The sequence below is a fragment of the Hydra vulgaris genome, chromosome 06 (genome assembly GCF_038396675.1).
Source record: "Hydra vulgaris chromosome 06, alternate assembly HydraT2T_AEP".
NCBI classification, from domain to species: Eukaryota; Metazoa; Cnidaria; class Hydrozoa; order Anthoathecata; family Hydridae; genus Hydra; species Hydra vulgaris.
The window spans coordinates 35,514,416-35,528,958 of NC_088925.1; the positions used below are offsets into that span (position 1 = coordinate 35,514,416).

A 14,543-nucleotide genomic window follows, 5' to 3' on the forward strand; every position below is an offset into this window, starting at 1 on the left:
ATTTTTATCAACGTCAGTAGCACAAAGTGATTCAGATACTTCATTGTTATTTACTTCAATCAAAATATTTTCCACGACTTCTTCACTTTCTCTACAACTAATTTTCATTTTTTTTTGGTATTGGAAAGCGCTTTACCGGATTTTTTTGCTAATGTTTTCGACTAACGTAGTTAAAGATAGTAGGAATGGCATTAAGTTTGAGTTTTCTTGATCCATCTTCTCTGGTCTTTTCCCATTGATCAGCATCAAAGCAGCAGAACCAATTTTCATAACTTTTAAGTTCATTTCCCCTGATTTTTATGCAAATATCTGAATTCCTTGATTCAGCAAACACACTGTTATATACATATTCTTTAGTCTTTCAATTTCAATAGGTTTTGATAAAGAGTAGAAAATAATGATACTTTTTCATGGCTTTGAATTAAAGATGTTAAATACTTCTTGTTATATTGTGTAATGTTAACTTTTAAGATTAAATTAGAGGTTGGGGCTTATCAATTTTTAAGTATTTCCTTCCGCCTTTATTAATTTTACTTTAAGAAAGAAAATTTGTTATTTTCTTATAAGTTTTTAATGCACATACTAAATTAATTGATTACATAAAGATAAGTCTCTCCATTAAAGATTACAAATGTTTAGAAGAAAAAAATTTCAAAATTTTGAAGTTTATTTCAAAATTTAGACCTTTCCATTTATTACAAAGTAACAAATTTATGTACAATTAAATATATGTATTTAACAAATTTACAAAATAAATAAACATAATAGCTGTTAATTTTGTTCTCCTATATCGTATAAACATATAATATGATGATAATATAATAAAGAGCTGTAGTAGTGTGAAAACTACAAGTGAAATTAATAGTAATTAATTTCACTTTGACAGCATATACATTGTGTAGTTATTCTAGGTAAATAAGTTAAATTATAAATTACAAATCATATAGCTCTGTATATTTATCAATGCAAGTTTTGAATAAGTTCAAGCTTTCACTTTTGATGATAAAATCTGGCAGTTTGTTCCACATTGACGAGACTCTATTAGTTAAGAATTGATGACAAATATTGCAGTTTTTTAACAATTTCTCTTCTGATTTTGATGTTATGGCCCCTTGTGTTGGGCTGATATGAGGCAAAAAGATTACAATTACAAAAGTTGTACAATATTTTTTTAAGTAGTTTTGTCCACGCGCTTTACATATTTTTAATCAAATCTTTACCAATCTTTGCAACTCCACCATTTAGTGAGTATTTAGTATATTCTATACAACTTATTTTACACCATTTAGTGAGTATTTAGTATATTTTATACATTTTATTTTGTTTTGATTATACTGATTGGTTTAATTCATTTTTGTAACTATTTTGCATTGAGTTTTACTAACTAAATGGTGGAGTCATAGTAGAAATAAGTTGAATAATTAATAAGTTAAAGAATTAAGTTGCCTCTTTTATGTCTTTTTTCCAGTGTGCTTTAAAATTTAAATTTTTTTAATTCTAGTATTTTAATTCTTAGCCAAGTATTTTAAATCTTGTTTCATAACTTTGTTTTCGAATCTGGGGTATCCATTTAGTGGCATAACGTTGAACTTTTTCAATATGATAAATCTAAAATAAAAATTGTCAATTTTTATTAAACAGCAACATAAAACTTTAAAATTTGCTATTTCTTTTTTACTATTCTCAGTTAAACAGAAAAACAAACAAACAATTAATAATTAATTTTTAATCTACTTTAATAATCTTCTACCTTAATACTACTTTAATAATCTTCCACCCTCTTCTACTTTAATAATCTTCTACCCCAATAATTAGGGTGGCTCATATAACAGCATTATTTGAAAATGTCTGCTGGTTTCCTCTAAATGTGTTCTATGTAATAAATAATTACTGAATTTAAAAAATTTTTAAATAAAAAAAATTTTTAGAGGTTGCTCAAGACCCTTTATACATCATACGGGTCCCTAATATTCTAAAAAAAAAAGTTTTTAAAAGCATATCATGTTGGGTTTTGTAAGAACAATTTTTATTTCTTTATTGGATGTTTTTAATTTTTTATTTGGCATACTGATAGTTTTTTTATTGTCATCTGATGATGCCCTATAAATGTGATGCCCAGGGGGAACTGACCCTGACCTCATCCTCTGTGTGCCGCTGTCTACTCTATTATCTATTTCTCTAACTTTAAACTTTATTAATGTACTTTAATTACTAATCTGATACTTAATAAATTGATATAATAATTTAATAATATATTTTAATTATTTTAATAATTAAATCTGTTTACTGGTTTAGTTATTTTATATTAACTTAAAGTTCATTTAAATTATCATCATTGTATTATAACGATGATATAAATAATAAACAAATAAATATTCTGCGACTTTTAAAAACAGCGAATTTTAAGAACTAACTACTTCTCATCATAATATAATTCAAAAATGAATACATACCATCAATAACTTTGCTTGTTCTTTTAAATCAATATTCAAAATAAATAATAATAAAAATAAAACTTTTTTTATAAAAAGAACATTCAAAAAATGACAAGATAAAAGTTTATTTAAACTTTAAAGGGTTATCTCTGTTGCAGCAAGTATTATCAACTTGTTATTTGTAGGATTGTTGACTTTGTCAACAATCCTTTGAGCGAACTTGCTTGTATATAATAAACAGAATAATAAACAAAAGACTAATTTAAGACTAATTTAGGTGTTTTTTTCTAAAAAAGTTAGCAAAAAATAGAAATTAAAAATATACAGTGTTATAATTATAATAATTATATAAATGAAAATATACATAAAGTATTTTTTTACTGTTCTAAATAATGATCAAAGTATTTTATTTTAGAGTTGTTGACTATTCAAGGATTTATTCAATTATTACTGAGCAAAGAAAGTGCAGTTTTAAACCCAGAATGTCTGCTTCTTCGACATGACATGAACCAACCAATCAACCATTACTTCATAAATTCATCTCATAACACATATTTATTAGGTTTGTTATTGATTTCACACAGCTTAATTTATCCCATTAATATTAATTAATATTAATCTATATTAATAGAAGAAAAATTTATTCAATAACTAGTTAGTAACAATTTTTTTAGGAAGACAAGTTTATGGAAAATCAAGTGTTGAAATTTATCGACAAGTTTTAATTTCTGGATGCAGGTTTTTTTTTAATATTTTTTCCAGATTTTCAAGAGTATAGTAATGTTTGTCAGGGATTTAAGACAAACTTAAATTTTCTGTTCTTACCCAAGCCCAACTTAATTTTTTTTTTAAATGTTGCTTCAAAAAACTGTCTAAAGTCCTAATAATTCGATTTAGTTTTCAACTAAATTCTTAATTTATTTAAAAAAAAAAAAAAAAAAAAGCTGGAATCAAAATTTAGATTTCAATTTGATCAAATATAAGAGTATTGATTTTGGAAATAATATATATTTAAAGTGCTACCAAAAGTGGATATTATATACCATAGATATTTTAATATAAAAATAAAATATTAATTTTATTTGATTTAAAATTAAAAAACAACTAAAGTGTCAATAAAAAATAATCACTTAAACAATTTAATAAGTATTCAAATTAATTTCAGAAATTCCAAAATATTCAGGATATTTGAAAATTTTTCAAGAAATGTGAGAAAACTATTTAATACCATAGTCTCTTTTCAGTGCTTTTTCAATAATTAAAACAGCACTGCAAAAGAAGACATTAGAGCAAAAGAAGACATGCATTGTTAAATCAGAAATGTTTTTGTATATTGAGCATAATGTTAGATGCAATATGTCAAAACCACAAAGTAATATAATAATATTTTGATTAACACCTAAAATTAAAAAATTGCAATAATGTCTAATAGATAATATCTACCAGATAATATTTACTAGATAATATCTTCTTGATAATATTTAGAGACTGCTACTAGAATAATATCGAAAATTTAATGGATAATCAGAAGACCAAATAAAATTATTTGCTTATGATTAATACAAAGTTGATGTGCGTACATCAACTGATATGTAGAGATAAGTGTTATAAAAAGTATCAACATTGGCCTACAGATTTAGGTGTGACAAAAAATAGATGTATCCTTTTTTTTGTTAAATAATCACCAGCATTCTTAAAACCATTGCAAAATATTCGTTCTCAGTTCCTGAATCAGAGTTTTGTCAATTTTGTTTCGGTACTGATGTTCATCACACTTGTGATATAGTGGTAATTTGATCCCGATCATGTATCCCACTACTATAACACTCTCAATTTGATCAGTTTTGTAATATTATTTAACTGTTTTATAAAATTAGATTTAAATTTTATCATTATTTTTTATTAGTTTTTCATAAATTTATTTATGCATTTTAATATTTTAACTAATAAGATTACTAAAGTTATTATCTACGATAACAAGTTATTAACAATTTATTATCTATTTACGATTACGAATTTACAATTAACAAGTTATTATCTACGATAAGTTAAACTATTATTTTCAAAAAATTAACAAGCTATTACCTACAAAAAGTTAACAATCTATTATCTACAAAAAGTTAACAAGCTATTATCTATTATTTATGGGGTAAGCAGAATAGTTCTCCTAACTTACTTCAAATCTTTTCTTTATTTATTAGGATGGTGAAGGTGTAAATCTGTGTTACATTGTTTGCAGCCTAGGATGATGAATGCTGGATCTTCTTAACTCTACTCATAAATTTTTGCTTGAACCTCCTTGTTAATGGCTATGCAACTCTTCCTGTTATCTCCTAATGAAGGTACAGCTCTAAAACTCAGTTTAATGGTTCTGAAGCTGGGTGTTAATCGCATTGTTGAGGCCACATAAAAAGCCCTAAGTTATGACTTTAAGTTAATTAACTGGACTGAGATAACTGCATAGCTCATTTCTTAGGAGGCCATGCTCTATCTATGAATGAATCAAGTTCTCTTTAAATTTAAATCATGCCAAAAGAAACCCAAAATATTAAACATAAAAAACCATCCCCACTAATTAACTAGTTTTTAATGTATCTTCAAATATTCGTGGTCTGCAAAGCAACCATCCATCAGTTAAACCCTTACCTCTTGCAAAATTCACCAGACTTGCTTGCTCTTAATGAGACTAATTTAAATTCTGCTATTCCTTCTTCAGATCTTAGTGTTGATGGGTACTATCCTTTGGTTACCAAAGACTCCCATAATCACATGTTTGGCATGGGGGTATACATGTGCATCAATTCACCTATTTGTCGTGAAATCAGATTTGAATTCTTTGACCATTCTTTTATGTGCTTCCACTTATCATCTCTTCACTCTATCATCTTTCTCTTTGTTTCTTGTCATTCTCCTTCTTCCAAGGCTGCACTCTTTTAGATGTAATTTTTGATCAAATTGATCATGCCTACTACTACTCTAAAGCTGACTAAAGCTAAAGGATTCTTTTCTTCCTGAAAGTTCTTGGGCTGATCTCTCTAAGCTGAAAAATGCATCTCTTACATAACCTCCTGGATTCAGGCAGGAATAAAAGCTTTTATTCCTTCTTATTGGTTCCAAGTCAAGCCTCATTCTATTCCATGATTTTCACCTTCTTGTGCAGCTGCTATACCTTATTGTAATCATTTTTTTTTCATCTTTTTCAAAAGAAAAACTCTGATGAGTTGTTCTTTTGAACAACTCTCATGTGTTGTTCTTTTCTAACATATGGCTATTTATTGTTGTTAGAAATCAATGTAAAAAGTGCTGTCTGATGCTAAACTCCATTATTCTCACTAAATTTTGCATCTCATCTTAGAAGTTTGGCTCTATAGACTTTTGGAAAATTTTTAACAGCATCATTAACAAGGGTAGGTCTAACATTCTTTCTCTCCTTTATGGGACTGGTTTTTTTTTTTTTTTAGGTGCCCCAAGAAGTCCTAATGGTCTTGTCACAGAGCACCACGGAAGTGCATTTAACCAGGAAATTCATGCCTCCTTCCTTACCATGACGCAAAAATTTGTCCAGAGCTCGTTTCCAACCTCGATTGATCTTATTACTTCTCCTAAGGATAAGGCAGAACTATTTGCAAAGAACTTTTATTTTATTTCCACTCTTGAATCTTATGGCAATTCTTTTCTTTCTATTCCAATTGAATAAGTTAACCCATTTTTAGACATTTAAATCGCTTCTGTTACTATAGTCATATCTCAATCAAACTCTCCTACGGCTTGTGGTCCAGACAACATTACTGTCATAGCCTTACAAAAGTTTATAATTATATATTCTCCAGAACTCTCTTCAATTCTCTCTAAACTATATAATAAGTGCTTGACTAAGTCTTGTTTTCCAGCCTGCTGGAAAAAGGTATTTGTTGTTCCAATTTTCAAAACTCTGGATAACATTCTGACCCCTCCAATTATTGTCTCAATAGTCTTATTTCTGTTATTAGAAAGGTCTTTGATCAACAAATTTTTTACATCCTATCTTGGGTCAAATAACTTACTGTCAAGCAATCAATATTGTTTTTAATCCTCTAGCTCTACAGCTAACTTGCTAACTGCTGTGACTGAATGATTTTATTGTGCATTAGGTGGAGGCAGCGAAACTAGGGCTATTGCTCTTTCAACAAAGTTTGGCATGCTGATCTCCATAAGCTTGTTTCATATGGTGTATCTGAGAAGGTTTTTAAGATTATCAAATTGTTTCTTAAATGCTTTATCAAAGTTATTCTCAAAGGCCAACACTCTTCTTTATTTCCAGTAAGTTCTAGGGTACCTCAAGATTCTATCCTTGATCCTATTTTGTTTCTTATCTACATTAATGATCTTCTTGACAACCTTATATCTGAAGTAGTTCTTATTGCTAATGATTACTTAGAACAGGCAGCTGATCTTGAATTTGATCTCACTTCTGTAACAGATTGGGGCTTGCAGTGGTGTGTGAATTTTAACTCTAACAAAACTCCGTTATTTACTGCAAACAACTATCGCAATACTGTCAACATTCCTATATTAATGAATGGCAATCCTCTGACTGAGTCCTTTTTTTTATATCTTGGACTACAACTTTTCAAGTGTACTGTCAACCGCTTCCTTGCTCTATAACTCTATTTTTTTTTTTTTTTCTAGTAATCCCAACTTAATAGCGGTTGCTAGCAGTTTTGTTGGGAGTGAATCATATTTAAAAAAAAAAAAATTACAAAAAGCTAATAATCTTTTATCAAATATTATTTAAATAATTAAATTTAAGTGATTATTTCAAAAGTTTTCAAAGTGTTTTTTCTGTTATTTTCTTTTTAAGAAACTGTAACAAGTTATGTAACCAGCAGGCTTTTTATATATATATAAAAAAATTGTTATTGTGTGAATAATTATATCTAAACTATAACATTACCTGTCAATTATATTTTTTGTTTTGTTTTGAATTTATAGCGCTACATTATTTTTAAAATTGTCTAAACAACTTCTATTGCTTTCAATTTCAAGCATTTAAATAACTTAATGTGGTAGTAGTGTAGTGGTAGAGCAATCACCTTATAAGCAAGAAGTTCGGAGTTCGATCCCCACCACGTCCCTGGTAGTACCGCACTCAACTTGTTTCTCCATGCAGCGACTTTGTTTGTCGAGGCTCTTGTTTTGTAGTTATAGAATTGAGGAGGGTTATAGCCTCCTTGATTGTAGTGGCCTTCTCGGCCTTGGGGATATAATAATTAAAAAAAATAAAAATAAAAAATTAAGTAGATTTAAAATGAAATTTGAATCATGCATATATATAAACATATATACCAGTAGTTAATGTGCTGATTTTAAAATTGAATGATCTGTTGTTTAAAGCTTGCTCCGGCTATAAAAATGAGGTGAGGTAAGCATTGTGAAATTTCTTTATTTAATGCAATTGTAAAATGCAAAATATAATGAAGCTGGTTTGATTCAATAACCATAAAATACTTCTAAAAAGGCCAAATGGCTTTTACAGGAGAGGACTCCAACAAGGTCTTCTTTAAATACTTTAAGAACCATGTTTAAAAAAAAAATCTAGTAACAGTTTGGTTCTGGCTTTAGTAATATTTTATTGCAGCTTCCTCACTATCCAGTAACCCTGGTCACTGAAATCAAAGGTTTTTAATCACTATCCTAAGCTTTTTTCAAAAAAGTTATAATTCAGTCCAGGTTATAATTCAGACCAGGTTATAATTCAGTCCAGGTTATAATTGATTTAACATTTTCATGTTCAGGTGTATTGAGCTTGATTGCTGGGATGGTCCTGGAGTTCCAATTATTACTCATGGTAAAGCAATGTGTACTAATGTTTTATTTTCTGTAAGTTTATTTGTTTACAAATTTTTGAGATATTTTTTGTATAAATTTTTTGTTAACTATTTATTAAGTTTATATTATATAAAATTTATGTAAAATTTAAATTAATTAGTACTTATTATTATATTATTTATTTCATAAAATATCTTTGAATATATATTTGAAATTAAGAAAATAAATATTGTCAAAATAAAAGGTAATTTGAACTTATCAAATAATACAGTCTGATTTGTTAATGGCTTTATTGTGCTTAAGATAGATGTAGAGAGGTTAAGCTATTGCTCTCGGTATTTCTAAAGTTTGCTGGTCTTCCCCATAAATTCTCTTATTAAGGTGTATCAGGTAACATCTTTGAGACTATTGAATCCTTCCTTACCAATCGTAGTAAAAAAGTTGTCCTTGATGGACAGCGCTTTTCTTCATTTCCTGTAACTTAAGGGGTTCCTCAAGGTTCTTTCCATGGCCTCATACTTTTTTAAATTTACAGTAATGATCTCCCAGAAGTTCTCACATCTAAGTTGTCATTGTTCGCTGATGCTACCAATTGTTCTTGTCTTAATAAAAAGCCAACACTCTCTGATTGTTTGGAGGGGGCATTTGAGCTTGTTAAGTATCTCACCTCTGCGACAGCATAGGGCTTTCAGAGGCTGATGAATTTTAATATTAGATAAAACTCATCATTAAACAATCTAGATCTTCCTATACTTATCAATGGTTATGTTCTCCATGAGTCATCTACCCTTTGTCTTCTAGAATTAACTCTTACTTCCGATCTTTCTTGGAATCTATATATCAAATCCATTGCAAAATTAGTATCTGCTAAGGTTGCATCTCTTTATCTTGCTCAACAATTTCTATTCCAGGTTCTATTCTTTATCTCTATAAATTTTAAATCCATCCTTGTATCGAATACTGTTGTCATATCTGGAGCGGATCTTCAAATGATGCTCTTTCTTTTTTAGACAAAGTACAAAAATGCATTGTCAGCATAGTTGGACCTGTTCTTGCAGCGAACTTTAACCATTATCACATCGTCTAAATGTTGCTTCCTTTTCTCTTTTTTTATAAATACTATAATGGGCCCTGCTCTAAGGAGCTAGCATCTCTTGTGCCATCTACTAAAATTCATTCTTGTGTTACTCGTCATTCAATCAAGTCTCATCCTTTTATTGTTCCTAAGTGCTCCGAAAATTCTTATTAGTCTGGCTTTTTGCCTTGAGTATCAGTTCTTTGGAATTTGCTTCCTTCAGTTTCTTTTCCTTATTCATGCAGTTTACAATCTTTCAAGTTGTTTTATAATCATTATCTTGCTTTATAAATATCATCTTTTCTCTTCCAGTAACTTCCAACTCTAATAGTAGTTGCTTGCAGCCTGGTTGGTAGTGAAGATGTTTTTTAAAAAAAAAATGTGTATATATATTTATGTATATATACAAATTTGCTTAAATTGTTATTGTTTTTTAATAACATCAAGCACTATTTGTAAAGTATGCCAACATAATTGATCAAAATATATATATATTTTTTAATGTATAGCATTCTCATTAAAAAGTAAGATCATTTATTCAAAAAGTTTAAAAAAACTTTTTTTTTTAATCAACAGTTATTCTCTAGTTTAGATTTTTCAATATGTTTAATAGATTGTTATTTTATTTATTCCTATTGTTCAAAAACTCTTTATTTACATTTTTACGGTTTATCTTGAGTTAAATAAGGTAACAAAAATTTCTGCATATGGTGGATTCCAAAGTTACTGATGTAACGTTTGTAAGTTTCATACTTAATTTAAATACTTTCCATTTATATTAGATTCTCGTAATAAAAGTCAAAATGTATATATACATATGGGTAATATTGGTGTATATATAAAATTCCCAGTCTATTTGTATTTATCTTCAAGTAGAAATATATGTTTGTTACTGACGTAACGCTGCAATCTGCTATTTTTCTAATATTAACATTTGACTTCAAGTTTCTCTGAAAATTAAAAAAAAAAAAAAACTGAAAAATTACTTTGAATTGAAGACTCGTTTATTTAGATGATTTGTTGTACATATAAGCTATATAGATGTATTAATTTCCTTTGCAGAAGATATTATTCTGAAGTTTATTAATTACTGATGTTACATTATGGACGTAATGCTCTAACTCAGAGAATCATAGTTGTTTAAAAACATGCTAATTAGTCAAGTTTTATTTTATTTTTTAATAAGATTTGTTATTGATAAAATTGTTATATTAAAGGTATTATATAACTCCAGTAAACCTTGGGGCATAGCCTGTGGGCGCCAAAATGAAAAGGCGCTTAAACATCAAAGATTTTTTTTTTTTTCGATTTGAAATAAAAATTCTAATAACAAAAAATAACTATTCGGTTGCTTTAACTTTAATTTTATAATTTGGTAAATATTTGTGACTCCTTTATAAATACATCGAGAGAGAAGGCCGTAAAACGCTGTCACAATGACCAGAAATAATTACACCAAACAACCCAAAAATGAAAAATCCAATTTTGTTTTCTTATTCTCTTTCCACTCTAATCACAGTTTCATAATACAAACTTTAGTTAGTTAATAAGTTGTGGTTCGTTTTGAGTGATGTGTTTAAAGTTTTCTGCAAAATCAATTCCTACGACGGTTTGGTTAGAATTTTGTTGTATACATATATCAATCATTTGACAATATAGTTTAGCTTGATTAATTTTTACATATGCATGATCCAAAATATCAGGAGTTATTTCATATAATTCATATAATAATTAACTTATCGGCCCAGACTTAGAGACTTTCTCGGTATTGCAATAAATGTTAGGATGATTCTTTTTTAATTCAGTTTTAACCCATTTTTGCCAAGTTACTTGATTATTTAAACTCTCAGTTTCATACTCCAATATTTGAATGTTAAGTGCATCCATACAATGTTCGCAATGGTTCATGAAACACTCAATAAGCAGATTCTCACATGTGAAGTTCAGGTGCATGTCATTGTCTGTCAACAAATAATCAAATATGGGATGTGACTTTTTTAGAGTTACTAATTTAAAATGTACATTTTCATGAATAGCGCAGACACAAACGTTATGTGGTACTTTGGTGATTGACAAAACATTACATAGTCTTTAGTAAAAAAAATTTGTTAATCCAATAATAATACTTGGATTCTGTTTTTAAACATTCCTTAAACTTCCTTTATAGGGTAGATCAAATGTTTAACACTAAGTTTTTTTTTATTCTGCCTTCACAAGCTTCAACAAAGTCTAATATGTTTGGTGACATTGTACTTATATCATCACTTAGATAAAAACTTTGCGCTAATTTTATAATATCATCTGATACACTTTTACAGTTGCTGTGAACTCTAGCAGTTGATTTTCAGCTAATAATGTTTACAAAATGGAAGTATATTGTTCTGGAGATCCAACTAAGGCATTTTTTACTTTTTTCATTAACTTACCTTTGACTTGAGGACAAGATAAAGGACTTTTTTTATTTTTTGGTCGCACAGCAGTTTTCTTCTTCTCTCTATACTTCTTCTCTCTATACTTCTTTTGCCTTTCGCTTTTTTTTGTATTTCTTATTTTCCTTTGCTCATCATTGAGTGAAATTTTTAATCTTTGTCTATAAGTTTTTGAATAACCTGCATTAAGAGTTTTGTTTTGCTCTGGACTCTGTTTCCTCCATTTCGCAGACTTTTCTTTTGGTGTCTTACTATATGATAAAAACAAAATTACTTTTTTTACCAATTATATATAACTTGAGCATTTTGATTATTAAACAATTAAAAAATAAAACTCACGGCATGGTAATTTAATTTTTTAAAAGTAAATCTAATGCTTACAAGTACAAATTATGAAAAAATAAAAATTCTGTGGTAATGTAATTCATTGTTATTTAAAGTTGCGTTATGTCAATAACATCATTTTAATCATGTGTTCAAAGTAGTTACTGGCGTAACGCCACTTAGGTATAAAATTTAGAATCAATTTTTCTTTGATAGATAAAATAATAATAAAGTTTTGTTTTAAATAATCAAGATAAAAACATTTTATTAAAAAATCTTTTAAAAATTTAAAATTTTTACTGAAAGAATTGAGTTTTTATATATTTTTTCTACCTGACGTAATGCATATTTTTTCACTATTCTTGTCAAATATTTTTATTAATTATTTACTTTTGGTTAAAATTCTTTTTTGCTATGAAATAGTGAATCTACCTTTTCCCTTTACGTATCAAAAAACTTTTAAAAAATTGCAATCACATATACTTAAAGTATAACATTATTAAATGTACTTTATTGATTTTAGAAAATGAGAAAATTTCCTAGTTTTGGCAGCGTGAAGGTGTCTCAGCTAAATTTTGAATTTATATTTATATCAATTTTAGAACATATAAAGTATATATTATAATAATCCATAGGCATAAACAGTCAAAGCAAGATTTTCTAAATCACAATTTTTTCAAAGTTTCTATGGAATGCACCATATTAGTAAATAATAAAAAATATACTTAAAAATAAATTATTAACTTTTTTTTATGTACTTGATTTAAAAATACTTTTGGTAAACTAAATTTGCTGGTAAAGTATACAGAAAATAACAAAAACAAAAAAATTCAAAAATGAAACTTGCAATTGAAGTGTATCATTTATATTATATTTGTGTAAAAATTGAAGTGGGTAATTAAATTTACATAATTTTTTTTTTTTTGTCGATTTTATTTACAAATGTTAAAGTTTAATTTACAAAAATAAAATTTATAAATACCAAAATAAATTTTTATTTTTTAAATATACAAATATAAAATTTACTAGATATTTAAATTTGACGCTTAAATTTACTTGCGTGTGTTAAACTAATCTTATTCTACTTTAAATGCCTTTGTTGCCTATTTAAGTTTTATTCTAAAATATCATATTGCAACAAAAGTTCTTTTAACTAACATTCTATTGGAACTGAATAGGCAAGTCAAGCAAGTTTCTTATCTAAATGCTATTCATCTAACAATTTAACAAAAGTTTTATTACTTATCGCTGACGACTTATTGCCTTAAATATTATATTAAATGTTATATTAAATGCAATTTTAAATCACTATAAATTTATTTAAAATTTACACATAAAGGTAATTTAAAGATAAAAATTGTAATATAAAGCCTGATAAACGAAAAACACCAAGTAAAGAAGTTTAAAGATTTAATTTAAAACTTTTCCCTTTAAAATATTTAAAAACTTTGTATACAATAATCTTATCAACAGTAATCTTATCAACAGAAAACAGACGTCTTATTTCCTGAAAACAGACGTCTGTTTATTACTGCTCGAAACCATTGTAAAAAGGTTTTGTCTAATACCAAAGCCCACTATTCTCAGGTCATGAAATCTCATATTTCATCACAAAAATTAGGCTTTCGTGACTTCTGGAGAATCTTTAATAGTATCAATAATAAGGGTAAATCTGTAATTCCACCTGTCTTGTATGGTTCAGACTTTGTCACCTCACCTAAAGACGAAGCTGAATTGCTTGCTAAGAATTTTTAATCAATATCGTCTCTTGTTTCCACTAGTTGCGTTCTACCTGTTATAGCTGTCAAACATGTTGATCCATTACTTGACATTCGTATCACTCCAGCTTCTGTATCTAAAGTGATTTCCTGCTTAGACTCTTCTACAGCTTGTGGCCCGAGCAACATACATAGTCTTGCAGAAGTGTTCTCCAGAGCTATCGTCTTTACTTTCAAAACTATTCAACAAGTGCTTATCAGAGTCTTATTTTCCAGCCTAATGGAAAACGGCATCTGTTATCCCTATTTTCAAATATTTTGGAGAGTGATCTGATTCGTCTAACTACCATCCCATTAGTCTTCTTCCTATCATAAGCAAGGTTTTTAAATCTTTAATTAACAAACACTTAATTTCTCATCCTGAATCTAATAACTTACTTTCTGATCATCAATATAGATTTCGAGCTTCTCGTTCTACAGTTGATTTGCTAACAGTAGTAACCGATAGATTTTATTGTGCATTAGATAAATATTACTTAAATTTTAAACAATTAAAAAGTACATGATGTCTAATATAGTAAATATTTCAATTTTAACCTAAATGGAAAAATAAAAAACAAAGAAATAGTTTTAAATATAAGTATTATGCAGATTAAATCTTTCAACATATAAAATTATAAGAAACAAATAAAAACAGCATATTAGATTTAAATAAAACAAGAATCAAGTTAATGAAATAGGTTGTATCAAATAT

General features: G+C 27.7%; 1 protein-coding gene across 1 annotated transcript in view; it reads left to right on the forward strand.

Annotated features, from left to right (window-relative positions):
• The window catches only part of plcbh2 (phospholipase C, beta H1), a 155,025-nt gene that overhangs the window by 45,772 nt on the left and 94,710 nt on the right, over window positions 1-14,543 (forward strand). Inside the window, exons 8-10 of the mRNA XM_065799973.1 lie at window positions 2,851-2,997; window positions 3,110-3,173; window positions 8,210-8,294. Coding sequence (XP_065656045.1) covers window positions 2,851-2,997; window positions 3,110-3,173; window positions 8,210-8,294 — 296 coding nt within the window. The remainder of the gene's footprint in view (window positions 1-2,850; window positions 2,998-3,109; window positions 3,174-8,209; window positions 8,295-14,543) is intronic.